We start from the raw sequence: 13161 nt of genomic DNA, 5'->3' as shown, positions 1-13161 counted from the left end.
AAAGACAGTCAAGTGTGCTTTAAAAATAAGCTTAAAAACTGCCTGGGTTTTGTATGCACAGATTTTGGGCTGGCCAGGAAGATCCCCCAGATCGTGGTTTGAGAATACCTGTTTTAGACAAAGCACGAGTGATGCGTCCCAGGCATCAGGAAAGATGAAATCTGGCAAGGAAACCATAAGGATCAGATTACAGGAAAGGCTTGCTCAGGGAGAGGAAGGAAGCACGGAAGAAATTAGTAACTGAAAAGAGGCAAGGAGGAAGGCCTCTTCATCAGGAGGTGGGGGAGTGTGGGCCGGTTGTTTGGATATCTAAAACAAAACAGCTGTGGTTGTCATACACACACATTTTGTCAGAAAATAACCTGGTGTGTTATTTTCCGATGTTTCAGCCATTGTGTCTTGATTCAGGAACAGCTCCTTTCTGAGTTTCTTTTTATTTGTTCGTTTTTGAGAGAGGGTCTCACTCTGTTGCACAGGTGGTGCAGTGGTGTGATCACGACTCACTGCAGCCACAACCTCCCCAGGCTCAAGCAGTCCTCCCACCTCAGCCTCCCGAGTAGCTGGATGGGACTACAGGTGTGCACCACCACACCCAGCTAATTTTTGTATTTTTTATAGAGACGGGGTTTTGCCATGTTGCCCAAGCTGGTCTAGAACCCCTGGGCTTGAGTCATCCAACTGCCTAGTGCTGGGATGACAGGTGTGAGCCACTGCACCCAGCCTCCCCTCTGAGTTTCCATCATCACGTTGGCATATCTGCTGCTGGTGGTAGCCAGACTCCAGGAGGCAGAGGTTGTGGTGAGCTGAGATCACACCACTGCACTCCAGCCTGGGCGACAGAGTGAGACTCTGTCTCGAAAAAAAAAAGAAAAAGAAAAATCGACCCTTTATTATTTGTCTGCTGTCTTTAGGAATTGGCTGAGATCCAGTAGGTGTTGGCTGCTCTGGGTGGGCTCAGCCAGGTGGCCCTGCTCCACCTGTCTCAACTCCTCCTGGCCAAGCAAGGGTGCAAGAGGACAAATGAGTACACAGGACATGTCGGAGGGCCTGGCATGTGCCAGCCCTAAGCCCACTTCTGCCTCATTCTGCTGGCCAAAGCAAGCCACCCAACTCAAACCGAAGGGTGGAGAAATACATCACTGCTGCAGCTGAAGGCCTTCCAAAGTGGCAAAGAGTGTGAACAAGGGGAAGAAGAAAAACTTGAGACCCATAATACAATCTATGGTAAAGAGTAATAAATAACTATTTATCAAATTCCCACTGTGGGCCAGCACTGTGCATCTGTAATACCAGCTAACATTTATTGAGCACTAACTATGGGCCAGACACTTTTTTTTTTTTTTGGCGGACTCTTGCTGTGTTGCCCAGGCTGGAGTGCAGTGGCACAATCTTGGCTCACTGCAACCTCTGCCTCCCGGATTCAAATGATTCTCCTGCCTCAGCCTCCTGAGTAGTTTGGATTACAGGCGTGTGCCACCACTCCCTAATTTTTGTATTTTTGGTCGAGATGGGGTTTCACCATGTTGGTCAGTCTGGTGTCGAACTCCTGACCTTGTGATCCACCCGCCTCGGCCTCCCAAAGTGCTAGGATTACAGGTGTGAGCCAGTGCGCTCAGCCGGGCCAGATACTCTTTTAAGCACCTTGCATGAATGAGTTCACTAGGTGCTTACAGCACTTCTGTGACACAGGTCCTGTGATTATTCCTAAGTTGTATCCAAGGAAATGGGGAGAAGAGATGTTTAATGTCTTGTTCAAGATCAAACCTGGGCAGCCTGGCTCTAGCACTTGGGCTCTGAACTCCAATGCTGTACGTGATCTGTTGCTAGCAGGGACTTCTTTTGAAAATACAGAGGCCCAGAAACCTTAAGTGATTTGCCCAAGGCCACTGGGTGGACATGGACTTGGAATCCTAACCCATGTGACTGCTGTGTTCTCTCCACTATGCTATGGGCCAGTGAATGTTGTGGTGTGGCTTTATTCTGCTTTTTGACTGGATGTGATCAAAACTGTCAACGTCCAGGTAGAAGACGGAATCTGATGATTTACAATTTGTACAGAACTCTTCAGTCTTGTTGGCTTTCTTCTTAGTCTCAGCAACAACCTTGTATCTTCGAGCTACATGTGAAAAATGTTCCTTCTCCTACTTGTTGATTAATATTCCTTGAAAAAATGTATTTCCATATATATAGCCTAAAGAGGAATGTCAGCAGTTAGACATACTAATCAGAAGAAGGCTTTGTGTTTTAGTAAAGGTTAATTAAGAGCCATTGAATTTTTTTCCTTAAAACATAAAGGTAAAATAATGTAATTAGCTATTTTTTCCCTGTCTCTTCCCAGAGGGCAGATGTAAATGTTCTACCCAAATGAAGCTATTTATTTAAATCCATCCAGATTTCTTCTGAAGTTTCATACATCTTTTCTCTGCTATATCAGCTTATAGCTACAATAATTTAATAAGGTTTTCCTAGGGTGAAATTGGATGCCCTTTATCGATCTTACACTGAGGGGGCATTCAATTACTTAATCTAAAGTGGTATTTCTGGGTCTCTCAATTACAATTTTGTTATAAATGGCTTGCTAATGATGCTTGGGTGCATAGGTTAATAGGGGGTGTCCAAGCAAGGGCTGGGTAATTGAACACTTTCTATTTTGGGACCCGTTATCTGATTTCTCTCCTGGTGCCAGGTTCCCACAGTGATGGTCTGCATCCATCAGGCTCAGAATTGAGCCCAGGTGGGAAGTAATCTCACTGAAATGTACACCTGAATCCTTTGGTTTAATACATGAACGGAAGCGCCAAGGGCCCCGTCTTGTCTGAGTCGGCCGGCACCAAACGTGGACATTCCAGACAGGTGAAGTGCAGGGGGCATACATGACTCCTTTCTGAAGGAGGAACCACCTGAGTGTTAGGTTTCTGAATGACTGTGCTTGGGATAATTTGTGGCCTATGGAAAAGGCCAGATAAGGAACATTAACAGCAATCCATTTTCCTTTCAATACCACCCCATTACTTAGATTTTTCTTCCCTGAGTTATGCTCTTTAATAATTATACATAGTATAAAAATTCTTTTGAGGTCAGGCATGGTGCCTCGTGCCTGTAATCCCAGCACTTTGGGAGGCCAAGGCGGGCTGGATCACTTGAGGCGAGGAGTTCGAGACTAGCCTGGCCAACATGGTGAAACTCCGTCTCTACTAAAAATGCAAAAATTAGCCAGGCGCAGTGGTGTGTGCCTGTAATCTCAGTACATCGGAGGCTGAGACAGGAGAATCGCTTGAACCTGGGAGGCAGAGGTTGAAGTGAGCCAAGATCGTGCCACTACACTCCAGCCTGGGCCACAGAGTGAGACTCCATCTCAAAAAAAAAAAAAACAAAAAAAACAGAATATATAGTGTGCCTCCCTTTTTGCACTTGAGCAAATCCCACCCCTGACTTTGGCCTTCAAGACTTTACAGAGCCTGGTCCCTGCCTCCTCTCCCATTGGGTTTCCACCCCCACTACTGGCCTACCCTACCAGTAGCCCTCATGGGTTGGGACTCCCCACAACATCTCTCTACAGGGCCTTTGCTTCCCCTGGTCTCCACATGACTGGCTTCCTTCTTGTCATTCAGGTTTCTCCTCCAATGTCCCTGTGAAATCAGGTCTTCCCTGTCACCCTGTGTATCATACCTCCCATTCCTCTAAGGCAGTGACTCTAACCCAGGGGTGATTATGCACCGTAGGGGACATTGACAATGCCTGGAGACGTTTTTAGCTGTGACATCTCAGGGGAACGGGTGCTATGGCATCCAGTGGGTAGAGGCCAGGGTGCTGCTAAGCATCCTACGCAGGACAGCCCTGACAACAAAGAATGGGCCATCCTAGGATGGCACAAAGAATTCCAAAACCCTGTTCCAATGGTTTTATTGTTCTCTCCCCTTTTTCTTTATTCTTTTCTGCATAGCCTTTATCTAGCAGCATCTGGGATTATCTTATTCATTTGGGACTTCTTTAGAGCCTGTGCCCTGCAACCCCTACCCCTGGTGGGACAGAAGCTCCACTTGGGAACAGAACTCCTCTCTGGGTCAGCTGTGCACCACTCGCACCCGTCAGGGGAGGGCTTGTCTGGAAGCCGCCGGGCTCTAGGGCCTTCACTTACAAGGGATTCACCTGGCCTTCAGATTGCTTGTCCATCTTACTGCGTGTTTGACATACTATACAATGGCTATCGATTTTGGTAAAAACTTATAAATGTGAGGTAGTTTTATGTTTTTTCTCAGAGAGGACCCCCCCTTCCCACCCCAACCCAGTGGTGTTTTCCAACACCAGCAAATCCTCCAACTCCAGAACCTAACTGATTATCCTACCATTCAATTCAAGTCTGCCCCTACCAGAGGCAGACTCTACAAGTTTGAGGGCTTGGTCCCACCAGACTGCTCCACTTCAGATGCCAGTCCCAAGTACTGGGTCCCCAGGTTACCCATGCTTCTGTCCAAATTGGCTACAAAGGCAAGAGAGTCCCACAACCTCCTCAGGTTCAGTAATTCTCTAGAATGACTCACAGAACTCAGGAGAGTGCTTGGCTCATCATCAGTCTATTATAGGATACAATGCAGAAACAGCCAGCAGATGAGATGCATGGGGTGAGGTATGTTGGAGGAAGGTGTGTAGAGCTTCTATGCCCTCTCCCTCCACTCCACCCTCCCAGCACCTCGAAGGGTCCACCAACCTGGAAGCTGCCTGAGCCCAATGGTTTAGGGGTTTTGATGGCAGTTTCATTACAAAGGCATGATTGGTTAAATCATTGGCCACTGGTGATTGACTTCATCTGCAGCCCTTCTTCCCCACCTGGAGTTTGGGGGCGTTTGCTGAAAGCTGCTCACTGAGGCTTGGTCTTTCTGGTGACCAGCCCTCAGCCCGGAGCTATCCTGGCCTGCAAAGGGTCACCGCATCAGGATACACTCAGATATGGCTGAAAGGGGCTTGTCATGAATGACGACAGGTGCTTCCCTCACCCCATCACTCAGAAAAATTCCAAGGATTTTAGCACCTGTGTACCAGTACCCAAGGATAGAGACCAAATACTCATCTCTTTATTTCCACATCACATCCCTCATCTTGTATTGGCTTTTGGCTGGCCTACCCCTAACTGGACATGTACAACACTCAGCTGTTCTTCAAAAGATATTTGTTGAACAGATGAATGAACGAATGAAAGAATGCTAGGAGCTGAGAAAACACTGTATCTGAGTGTTTTGCTAAGGTTCTTGCAGCCTCTCAAATTGCCTCCTCAGTTCTTTCTGTTTAGGAAGCGGGACTTGCAGAGGCTGGGCTGGTTGGAGGGGGCGGCTGCCCGGCAGACATGCTCTGTGGACCCAGTCCGGGCACCCCATCTTCCCTTCTCTCTGTTGAGACTGTCAGCTGCTCATGTTTTCGCTTTGCTTGAAATGAGCTTCCCCTGCCCTTGTTTAGGAATGTTTTGCCCATTCGTTTGGGTCCAGATTATGTACATTCCTGTCTTGGAGCTTCAAAGTCCGTGTTTTGTTTGCTTTGTAAAGAATCTAATTCGATCTTCTGCAGCAGAAAGACAGGAGGGTGTGAATTCCCTCCCTGCTGAGCTGCTGGTTGGAGTCTCATTTTTAACCCCGGCTTGGCCCTGTCTTGGACATGTGAAAAAATGTTTTCTTGGCTTTAATGATGGAGTTTCCAAGTAGGGGATCTTGCCCTTTTGTTTCTTTAGTTTGGAAGAATTGTTTGTAGCAAGCGATGGGTCAGGGGTGGTTGAGCAAGTTTGAAGCAGAGGTTGAGTCTTGAGGTTTCTGACATGTCCTTTCAGCTGCCCTCATGTCCCTCCAGCTGCCCTCAGGGATAAGAGATGGGGGTAGGGCCTGAGATGTCCGGCCTGGCTTCCCAGAACTGGCCCCTTCTGCATCCCCGCCCCGGCGCCTCTGCAGGACTCAGGTCTCAGCCTCTACTGACCAGCTTTTCTCAAACTGGCTCCTTGATACCCTAGTGAGATTCCTTGGCCAATTATGTACTTACAACTTTGTGTATTATATTCCTCTCTTGTGGATTCACAGGGCTTATTAGCATATCAAAGGCCCTGAAAAGTTCAGCTGTAAAGAATTCTGTGTAATTTTGTCCATTCCACATTTTCTCCAAATAATTTAAGCATGGAACACTCACCAACGGCAAGCGGAACATTTTGTGGGAGGAAGACGTTTTGGGAAACACACAGCTTGGCTATTTCTTGGCCACCATATTTTGAGAAAACACGAGGTTTTCAGTCCAAGGGGCATGAACATTTCTTCTGTTGAGTTCTGATTGTTTAATCCTTCAGCCAGTACATGGAGATCTTGATGCGGGGTTAGTTAATGCTGCCTCTATGCACACAGTGAGGGTTGTTTGAGGCGTGGCATGTGTAGAGTTGGAGATGAATCTACTACTCTTGGGTAATTTTCAGTTGCTAAAGAATAATCATGTGGTATAGGATCTCTCATCTTTGATCCCATTTCAAATGTTTTTGGCATTCACTGACAATGAAAAATCATAGTAGTAGTTGATGATGCTATTATTATCAATGCTATCTACCTTTTATGGTATGCTAAATATGTGTCAGGCATTATTCAAACTCTTTACATGTAGCTAATTTAGTACCTGTTAAAGTGCCCTATTTTCCTAATTTTGCTATTGAGGAAACCAAAGCTCAGAGAGGTTATGTGGCTTGCTCAGGGTCACACAGCCAATTAGTGGTGATCTACCACTGCCAGAAACTAAGTAGGTCCCTTTTTTTGCTTATCCATGGCTCTTTTTATGACATCTACAAAGAAGTGTCATTTGGGCAACAATATATTTTATAACCACAGGATTCTATTAATGGGTTTTTAAGAATCATATCTTGCTCGAGATGATGAAAATGAAAAATTATGTCAGGGTCTGAAGCTCTGTGCCACTCGAGGGAATACTATACATTGGATTTAATTGCTTAATAACTTAAAGTCAAGTGGTTTTTTAATATGATACATTCTACTGAAGGAGAGACTCATTTCATTGTTTCTAAATTTTCATTAACTTTTGCTTCCTAATCTGATAATAAAGGTTAACTCTAAGAAAGAGACTGCTGATGCCAGCGAGAGGGAAAGAACACATTTTCTCTGTCTGCTCCCATTCTAACCATTCTCCTTAGTATTCTTGAGATTTTTCATTGACTGAAAAGCACTGATATTTCAATTCATCCCTCAAATTTGTAGTCATTGACTGTGCATGAATCTGAGAATGATCACAACATCCTGGGATTCAGAGATCCTGTAACTGAGATATATCAAGGCAGAGGGATTAGGGGAGATGTGGACCATGCACAATGTGAGATGTTTGATGTGGCGCTGGTGGTGCTGGGATTGGGACCATGTTTGGTGGCAGAAATTGAGCCCCAAAGCCAACTGCAAGGACCTGAAACCTCTTCCTTATCCTCATGATTTTCTATGACTTGCTTAGAACCAGGCTGGCTTGGCTGGACTTAGAGGTGGAAAAGAGAGTGAGCATCTGTCTCTGGTTGGAGGATGAGCTTTGGGTTATCGCTATTACCACACAATGTAATAAAGCCTCTTGTCTTCTTGTGTAGGAAATCTGGCATTTTTTAAAGTTTGCGCCCCACAAAGAGGAAATATTCCAAAGATACTCAGGATGTAAAAGTGGAGATCTTCACAGATGCCTCCGTGGATGGCATGGCAATCCATCCATCAGTGAGAAGACCATGATTTCTTTTAATTTTTTGTGTGTTTCCGTATTCCCCAGTGAGAATTCTTCCACCTTTTTTTGTGCCATGGGAAAAACCTGAAGGGCAGGCAGAGCTGCTCCTGAACTAGTGACCTTCTCCAAGGTTGCAGAGGCTCTTGTAGAACATGACTCTGGGACATCACTTCCTTTTGTTTTCTTTCGGAGCTGAACCAAAGAATGTGCGTCCTCTTTCTCTAGTGCTGTGGTGTGTGCTTATTTTTGTATTTGTGCTTTCCATCCATCTTATGTAATCATAAGGCATCCTTAAGGTTTTCCGGCACAATTTGTGGACATCCAGACTCCTGGGGGGACCACCACCCATGGCTCGGTAAGCCAGCAGCCCAGGGCACTGGCACTACCATGAGGCACTGCATTAATTGCTGCATACAGCTGTTACCCGACGGTGCACACAAGCACCAGGTCAACTGCCGAGGGGGCCCCCACCACGGTCACCAGGCGTGCCCCACGTGCAAAGGAGAAAACAAAATTCTGTTTCGTGTGGACAGTAAGCAGATGAACTTGCTTGCTGTTCTCGAAGTGAGGACTGAAGGGAACGAGAACTGGGGTGGGTTTTTGCGCTTCAAGAAGGGGAAGCGATGTAGCCTCGTTTTTGGACTGATAATAATGACCTTGGTAATGGCTTCTTACATCCTTTCTGGGGCCCACCAAGAGCTTCTGATCTCATCACCTTTCCATTACGGAGGCTTCCCCAGCAACCCCAGCTTGATGGACAGCGAAAACCCAAGCGACACAAAAGAACATCATCATCAGTCCTCTGTAAATAATATTTCATACGTGAAGGACTATCCAAGCATTAAATTAATTATCAACAGCATCACAGCTAGGATTGAGTTCACGACCAGACAACTCCCAGACTTAGAAGACCTTAAGAAGCAGGAGTTGCATGTGAGTAGCTTTGTGCTAATCTTGACTGATTGGTTAATTTTTAGAAATGAGTGCTTTTCTTTCTATCACCATCTTTGGGAACACAGAAGGAAAATGACTGAAAAATGCCTCAGATGTAGCAAGGATCATTTGACAGCCTTATGGATTTGAATGCACTGAAAGAGTGATGTTTGCTTACGCTATGGAGTGCCAGGAAGGGAATCTGCTGTCCTGAACGCTGGGTTAGGCATGTTCAAGGGCCGCCGGCTCTCATTATTTCATTCCAGAACTTCTTGCTTGACACGTGATCGTGGTAGTTAAAAGTTGCTTTTGCAGATCACCATCATTTGGGATTTTAAAGCTGCGTTAAATTTGATTTTCTGCTTCTATTCTATATTTTAATCTCTAACGGCAATTTAAATATACAACTAGTAAAAAGATTCTGTTTAATTACCATGTGTGCGTGGGTGTTGTGTGTCAGAAAGGTAAATTATGGTTGAATGGATTTTAATTAAACTTTTATTCTTTAACTTTAATCAAAATAATCTTTATTTTGGATTATCTTTAATCCAAGTTTTTTTTGTGGGGGGAGGGGCGGGGGTGAGGAAAGCACAGTCATTGACCGTCTACCAAGTTTTGCTTTATTTGTTAGTCATTGTCAAATATTAGTTCACATTTGAACACGGTCGTCAGTCTCACAGCATGTTCCCATTGCGGTTAGATTGTGTCTTTGCTCACTTTCCCCTCCTCGGTGTCTCTCCTCCGCTGTTTCCTTGCAGATGTTTTCAGTCATCCCCAATAAATTCCTTCCAAACAGTAAGAGCCCCTGTTGGTACGAGGAGTTCTCGGGGCGGAACACCACAGACCCGTACCTCACCAACTCCTACGTGCTCTACTCCAAGCGCTTCCGCTCCACCTTCGACGCGCTGCGCAAGGCCTTCTGGGGCCACCTGGCGCACGCGCACGGGAAGCACTTCCGCCTGCGCTGCCTGCCGCACTTCTACATCATAGGGCAGCCTAAGTGCGGCACCACAGACCTCTATGACCGCCTCCGGCTGCACCCTGAGGTCAAGTTCTCCGCCATCAAGGAGCCACACTGGTGGACCCGGAAGCGGTTTGGTGAGTGCCGGTCCCCGAGCTCCTGTCTGGTCTCGTTCCATCATTCGTTCATTCCTCCCGCAGCGTTAGCGCTGGGGTTGGGGGGCGAGGACGGCAGAAAGAGATTGCGCAATTCCCTTGTTAGGAGGCTGTTCCCAGCACTGGAACCCGGTTCCAGTGAGCCATGCAGTGAGCAATGATTGCCAGCTGTGTGCAGGACAGGGGGACGAGTCAGAACTGGCAGCTCTTCTTGTTCCGAAAGCCCGGGCACATGACCCGAGCAGTGAGCAGTAAGTGCCAGTGGTTAGTAAGGGCCCGCAAGGAAGGTGTGATCGGGACTCTTGTCTCCCAGCTCTGTGCCGCTCCCAGCTCTGTGCTGCTCCCAAGCTCTGTGCCGTTCCTCTGCTCTGTGCCATTCCCTGCTGTTCCCAGCTCTGTGCTGTTCCCTGCTCTGTGCTGCTCCCTGCTCTGTGCAGTTCCCAGCTCTGTGCTGTTCCTCTGCTCTGTGCTGTTCCTCTGCTCTGTGCTGCTCCCTGCTCTGTGCTGTTCCCAGCTCTGTGATGTTCCTCTGCTCTGTGCTGCTCCCTGTTCTGTGCTGTTCCCAGCTCTGTGATGTTCCTCTGCTCTGTGCTGTTCCTCTGCTCTGTGCTGCTCCCTGCTCTGTGCTGTTCCCTGCTCTGTGCTGTTCCATGCTCTGTGCTGTTTCCCCACTTTGTGCTGTTCCTCTGCTCTGTGCTGTTCCCTCCTCTGTGCTGTTCCCTGCTCTGTGCTGCTCCCTGCTCTGTGCTGTTCCATGCTCTGTGCTATTTCTCTGCTCTGTGCTGTTCCCCTGCTCTGTGCTGTTCCTGTGCTCTGTGCTGTTCCATGCTGTGTGCTGTTTCTCTGCTCTGTGCTGCTCCATGCTCTGTGCTGTTCCCTCTTCTGTGCTGTTCCAGCTGCAGTCACTGCACCTGGGGGATACTGAGTTGCTTCAGGCCTCAGCTTCTCTGACCTGCCCCATCTGCCTTATGGATTCCATATGATAACCACATGGAGATCATTCTGGAGGCCTTGCTCTCAGCCCTTTGCCGCAGGCTGACCATGACCACTGCCCATCCCTTTCTGCTCCAGCCCAGCCCCAGGCACCCTGTGGTCCTCAGATCACTGTTTCCTTTCTGTAACCTTTTCCTTGTGCCAGGAGAGGTTTGGTCACTGGAGCTGACAGGTGATACGTGCCTATTGTCAACCAGAGTCCGGGCAGGCCACGAGGGTGTTTTCCAGTAATGGACTCAGGTTGCCTAGAAGGGAATCTTCAAAGTTTTCCTTAGACCAACTCTTAATGTGTTTCCTGACAAACGTTTGCTTTCATCCTTTGATGATGTTCATCCTACAGTGAGCTAAAGTGTAAATGTTTCTTTTGTGGTTTAGCAGCGGCCGCTGTAGGAGCCAGGGTTTCACATCCCTATGCATTTGCTGATGTGTCTGAACACACTCCCCTGCCGTAGGGTGCTCCCCCGAGGCTCACAGTGATTTCCCCTTAATGAAAACCAGCTTCCCACTGGCAGGAAAGGAGGAAGAACAGAGGCGGACCTCTGGAATCTAGTCTTCAATGTCACCTTGAACCTCTTGTTGCTTTGGCCACGGATGTTCTTTTTCCAATTTCCATTGACTTCAGGAGTTGTGGCGTTGGGAAGTGGATTTTTAAATGCTTGCAAGTGAAATTTACTTATTTTTCAGGCAGGGAGTGAATTTAAGCTCTATGTGGCCGATGCCAGAATCCATGTCTGTCTAGAGTATGATCAGTTCCCCTTATTGTTTGGACAAAGGGCAGGGTATTTGATTGAACAGGGCAGGAGAGAGAACATCAGGCAGGTGCTGGCTGGCCCCCATGAGGAAGGCATCATGGAGTTTATAGGATACTGCCCTCCTCTCCCCCGGGGGCTGCCCTTGGTCCTCTGTCCCTATTTCACACAACATATGCATCCTGGCTGTCATTGCTGCCCGGCCACTTAAGAGTCCCACCTGTGCACAAGTTAACCAGCCCCAGACTCTGTCCCTCCAAACAGACATGTTTCTAGCTCTTGAATAGGTGTTGCAGTCTTTAATCTCCCACTGTCCAGCTTAGTGGTGGTATCTTCCAGCCCTTGAAGCATGCATGGATTGAAAGTGGGTAGCCAGGCCCCATAGACCCCCATCCCCAGCGACCCTTTCTGAAGCTACCCGGGCTGAGCCTCTTGCTGCTGTAGCCAGGCCCTTTAGGCTGTTCCATCTCTCTTTGGTCGCTGTCTGGGAGGCCATCGCTCCAGCAGTAGCAACTTTGTCCTTAGTATCTCCTGCTTCTTGGTTCTTGTAGGAATTGTCCGCCTAAGAGATGGGCTGCGAGACCGCTATCCTGTGGAAGATTATCTGGACCTCTTTGACCTGGCCGCACACCAGATCCATCAAGGACTGCAGGCCAGCTCTGCAAAGGAGCAGAGCAAGATGAATACAATCATTATCGGTAAGGCTTCTGTGTTACTCTGGCAGGGCCAGCACCCTCCCTGAGGTCCTGGCTCAGGCTCCAGGCCTGGCCCAGCTCTGCTTCACCTGCAGAACATTTGCATGGTGGCAGCAGACTTCTTTTGAGCCTCCACTGCTCCACCTGGCCGTCACTTTTACCACTACATAAAATGTTCACATCACTTGAACAGTTACTATAAAGCAGAAATGTTGACTTTCTAATTCTCTGGAGAGGTAAGGACAGCTGATGGCTTTCGTGAGAAGTTGCCATTTCTTTGTTTTTAAGAAATTAAGCAGGGATATTGACTTCTTTTCCTGATGTACTGATCTGGTAAGTTTGGATGGGGAATTATAAATGCAGTTAACTGGTTAGTCATTGATTTGCTGCTTGGGGCTTTTGTAATCCCTGGCCACTGGGACCATATAAGACGGAGGCAGCTTCTTCTGAAATAGACTCCGCTCTGACACATCGCCTATAACTAATTGCTGTTTAAAAAGCCTAGCCTCTGTCAACCTAATGCCTTTGGGCATTCAAAATGAGGTTAATTAATAATAATTTGTTTTAAATATTCACAAGATTATTTTATAAGTAAACATATGTTTACTCTTTTTAAAATTTATTTTTTATTGTATAATTTAAGGTGTACAGCATAATGTGATGTTTTGTTGGAAACAGAGACAATGAAATGATTACTATAGTAAAGCAAATTAACGTAGCCATTTTTTTTTTTTCACAGTTACCTTTGTGTGTGGGGAGGTGGGCGTGTGTGTGGTAAAAGCACCTGAAATATACTGTCCTGGAGAACTTCCGGCATGCAGTACTGAATGAATAGGATTAATAACTACAGTGCACACGCTCTACCTTAGATCGCTAGAGTTGTTATTTGTCTGACATAATTCTTTTTATTGGATTCAGCTTAGAAGGCGTTTATCCACTGATGTCTT

The 13161-nt window shown here is 47.0% G+C and overlaps 1 protein-coding gene across 4 annotated transcripts in view; it reads left to right on the top strand.

Moving 5' to 3' along the window:
- Positions 1-13161, top strand: part of CHST15 (carbohydrate sulfotransferase 15) — an 84284-nt gene that overhangs the window by 39473 nt on the left and 31650 nt on the right. For all 4 annotated transcript variants that reach the window (XM_007964330.3, XM_007964332.3, XM_073019435.1 and 1 more), the window contains exons 2-4: positions 7601-8661; positions 9420-9759; positions 12071-12217. In XM_007964330.3, the coding sequence (XP_007962521.1) occupies positions 8116-8661; positions 9420-9759; positions 12071-12217 (1033 nt within the window). In that variant the 5' untranslated portion in view covers positions 7601-8115. The remainder of the gene's footprint in view (positions 1-7600; positions 8662-9419; positions 9760-12070; positions 12218-13161) is intronic.

This window comes from Chlorocebus sabaeus, chromosome 9, assembly GCF_047675955.1.
Source record: "Chlorocebus sabaeus isolate Y175 chromosome 9, mChlSab1.0.hap1, whole genome shotgun sequence".
Taxonomy (NCBI): Eukaryota; Metazoa; Chordata; class Mammalia; order Primates; family Cercopithecidae; genus Chlorocebus; species Chlorocebus sabaeus.
This window is presented reverse-complemented; position numbering and strand designations above follow the sequence as displayed.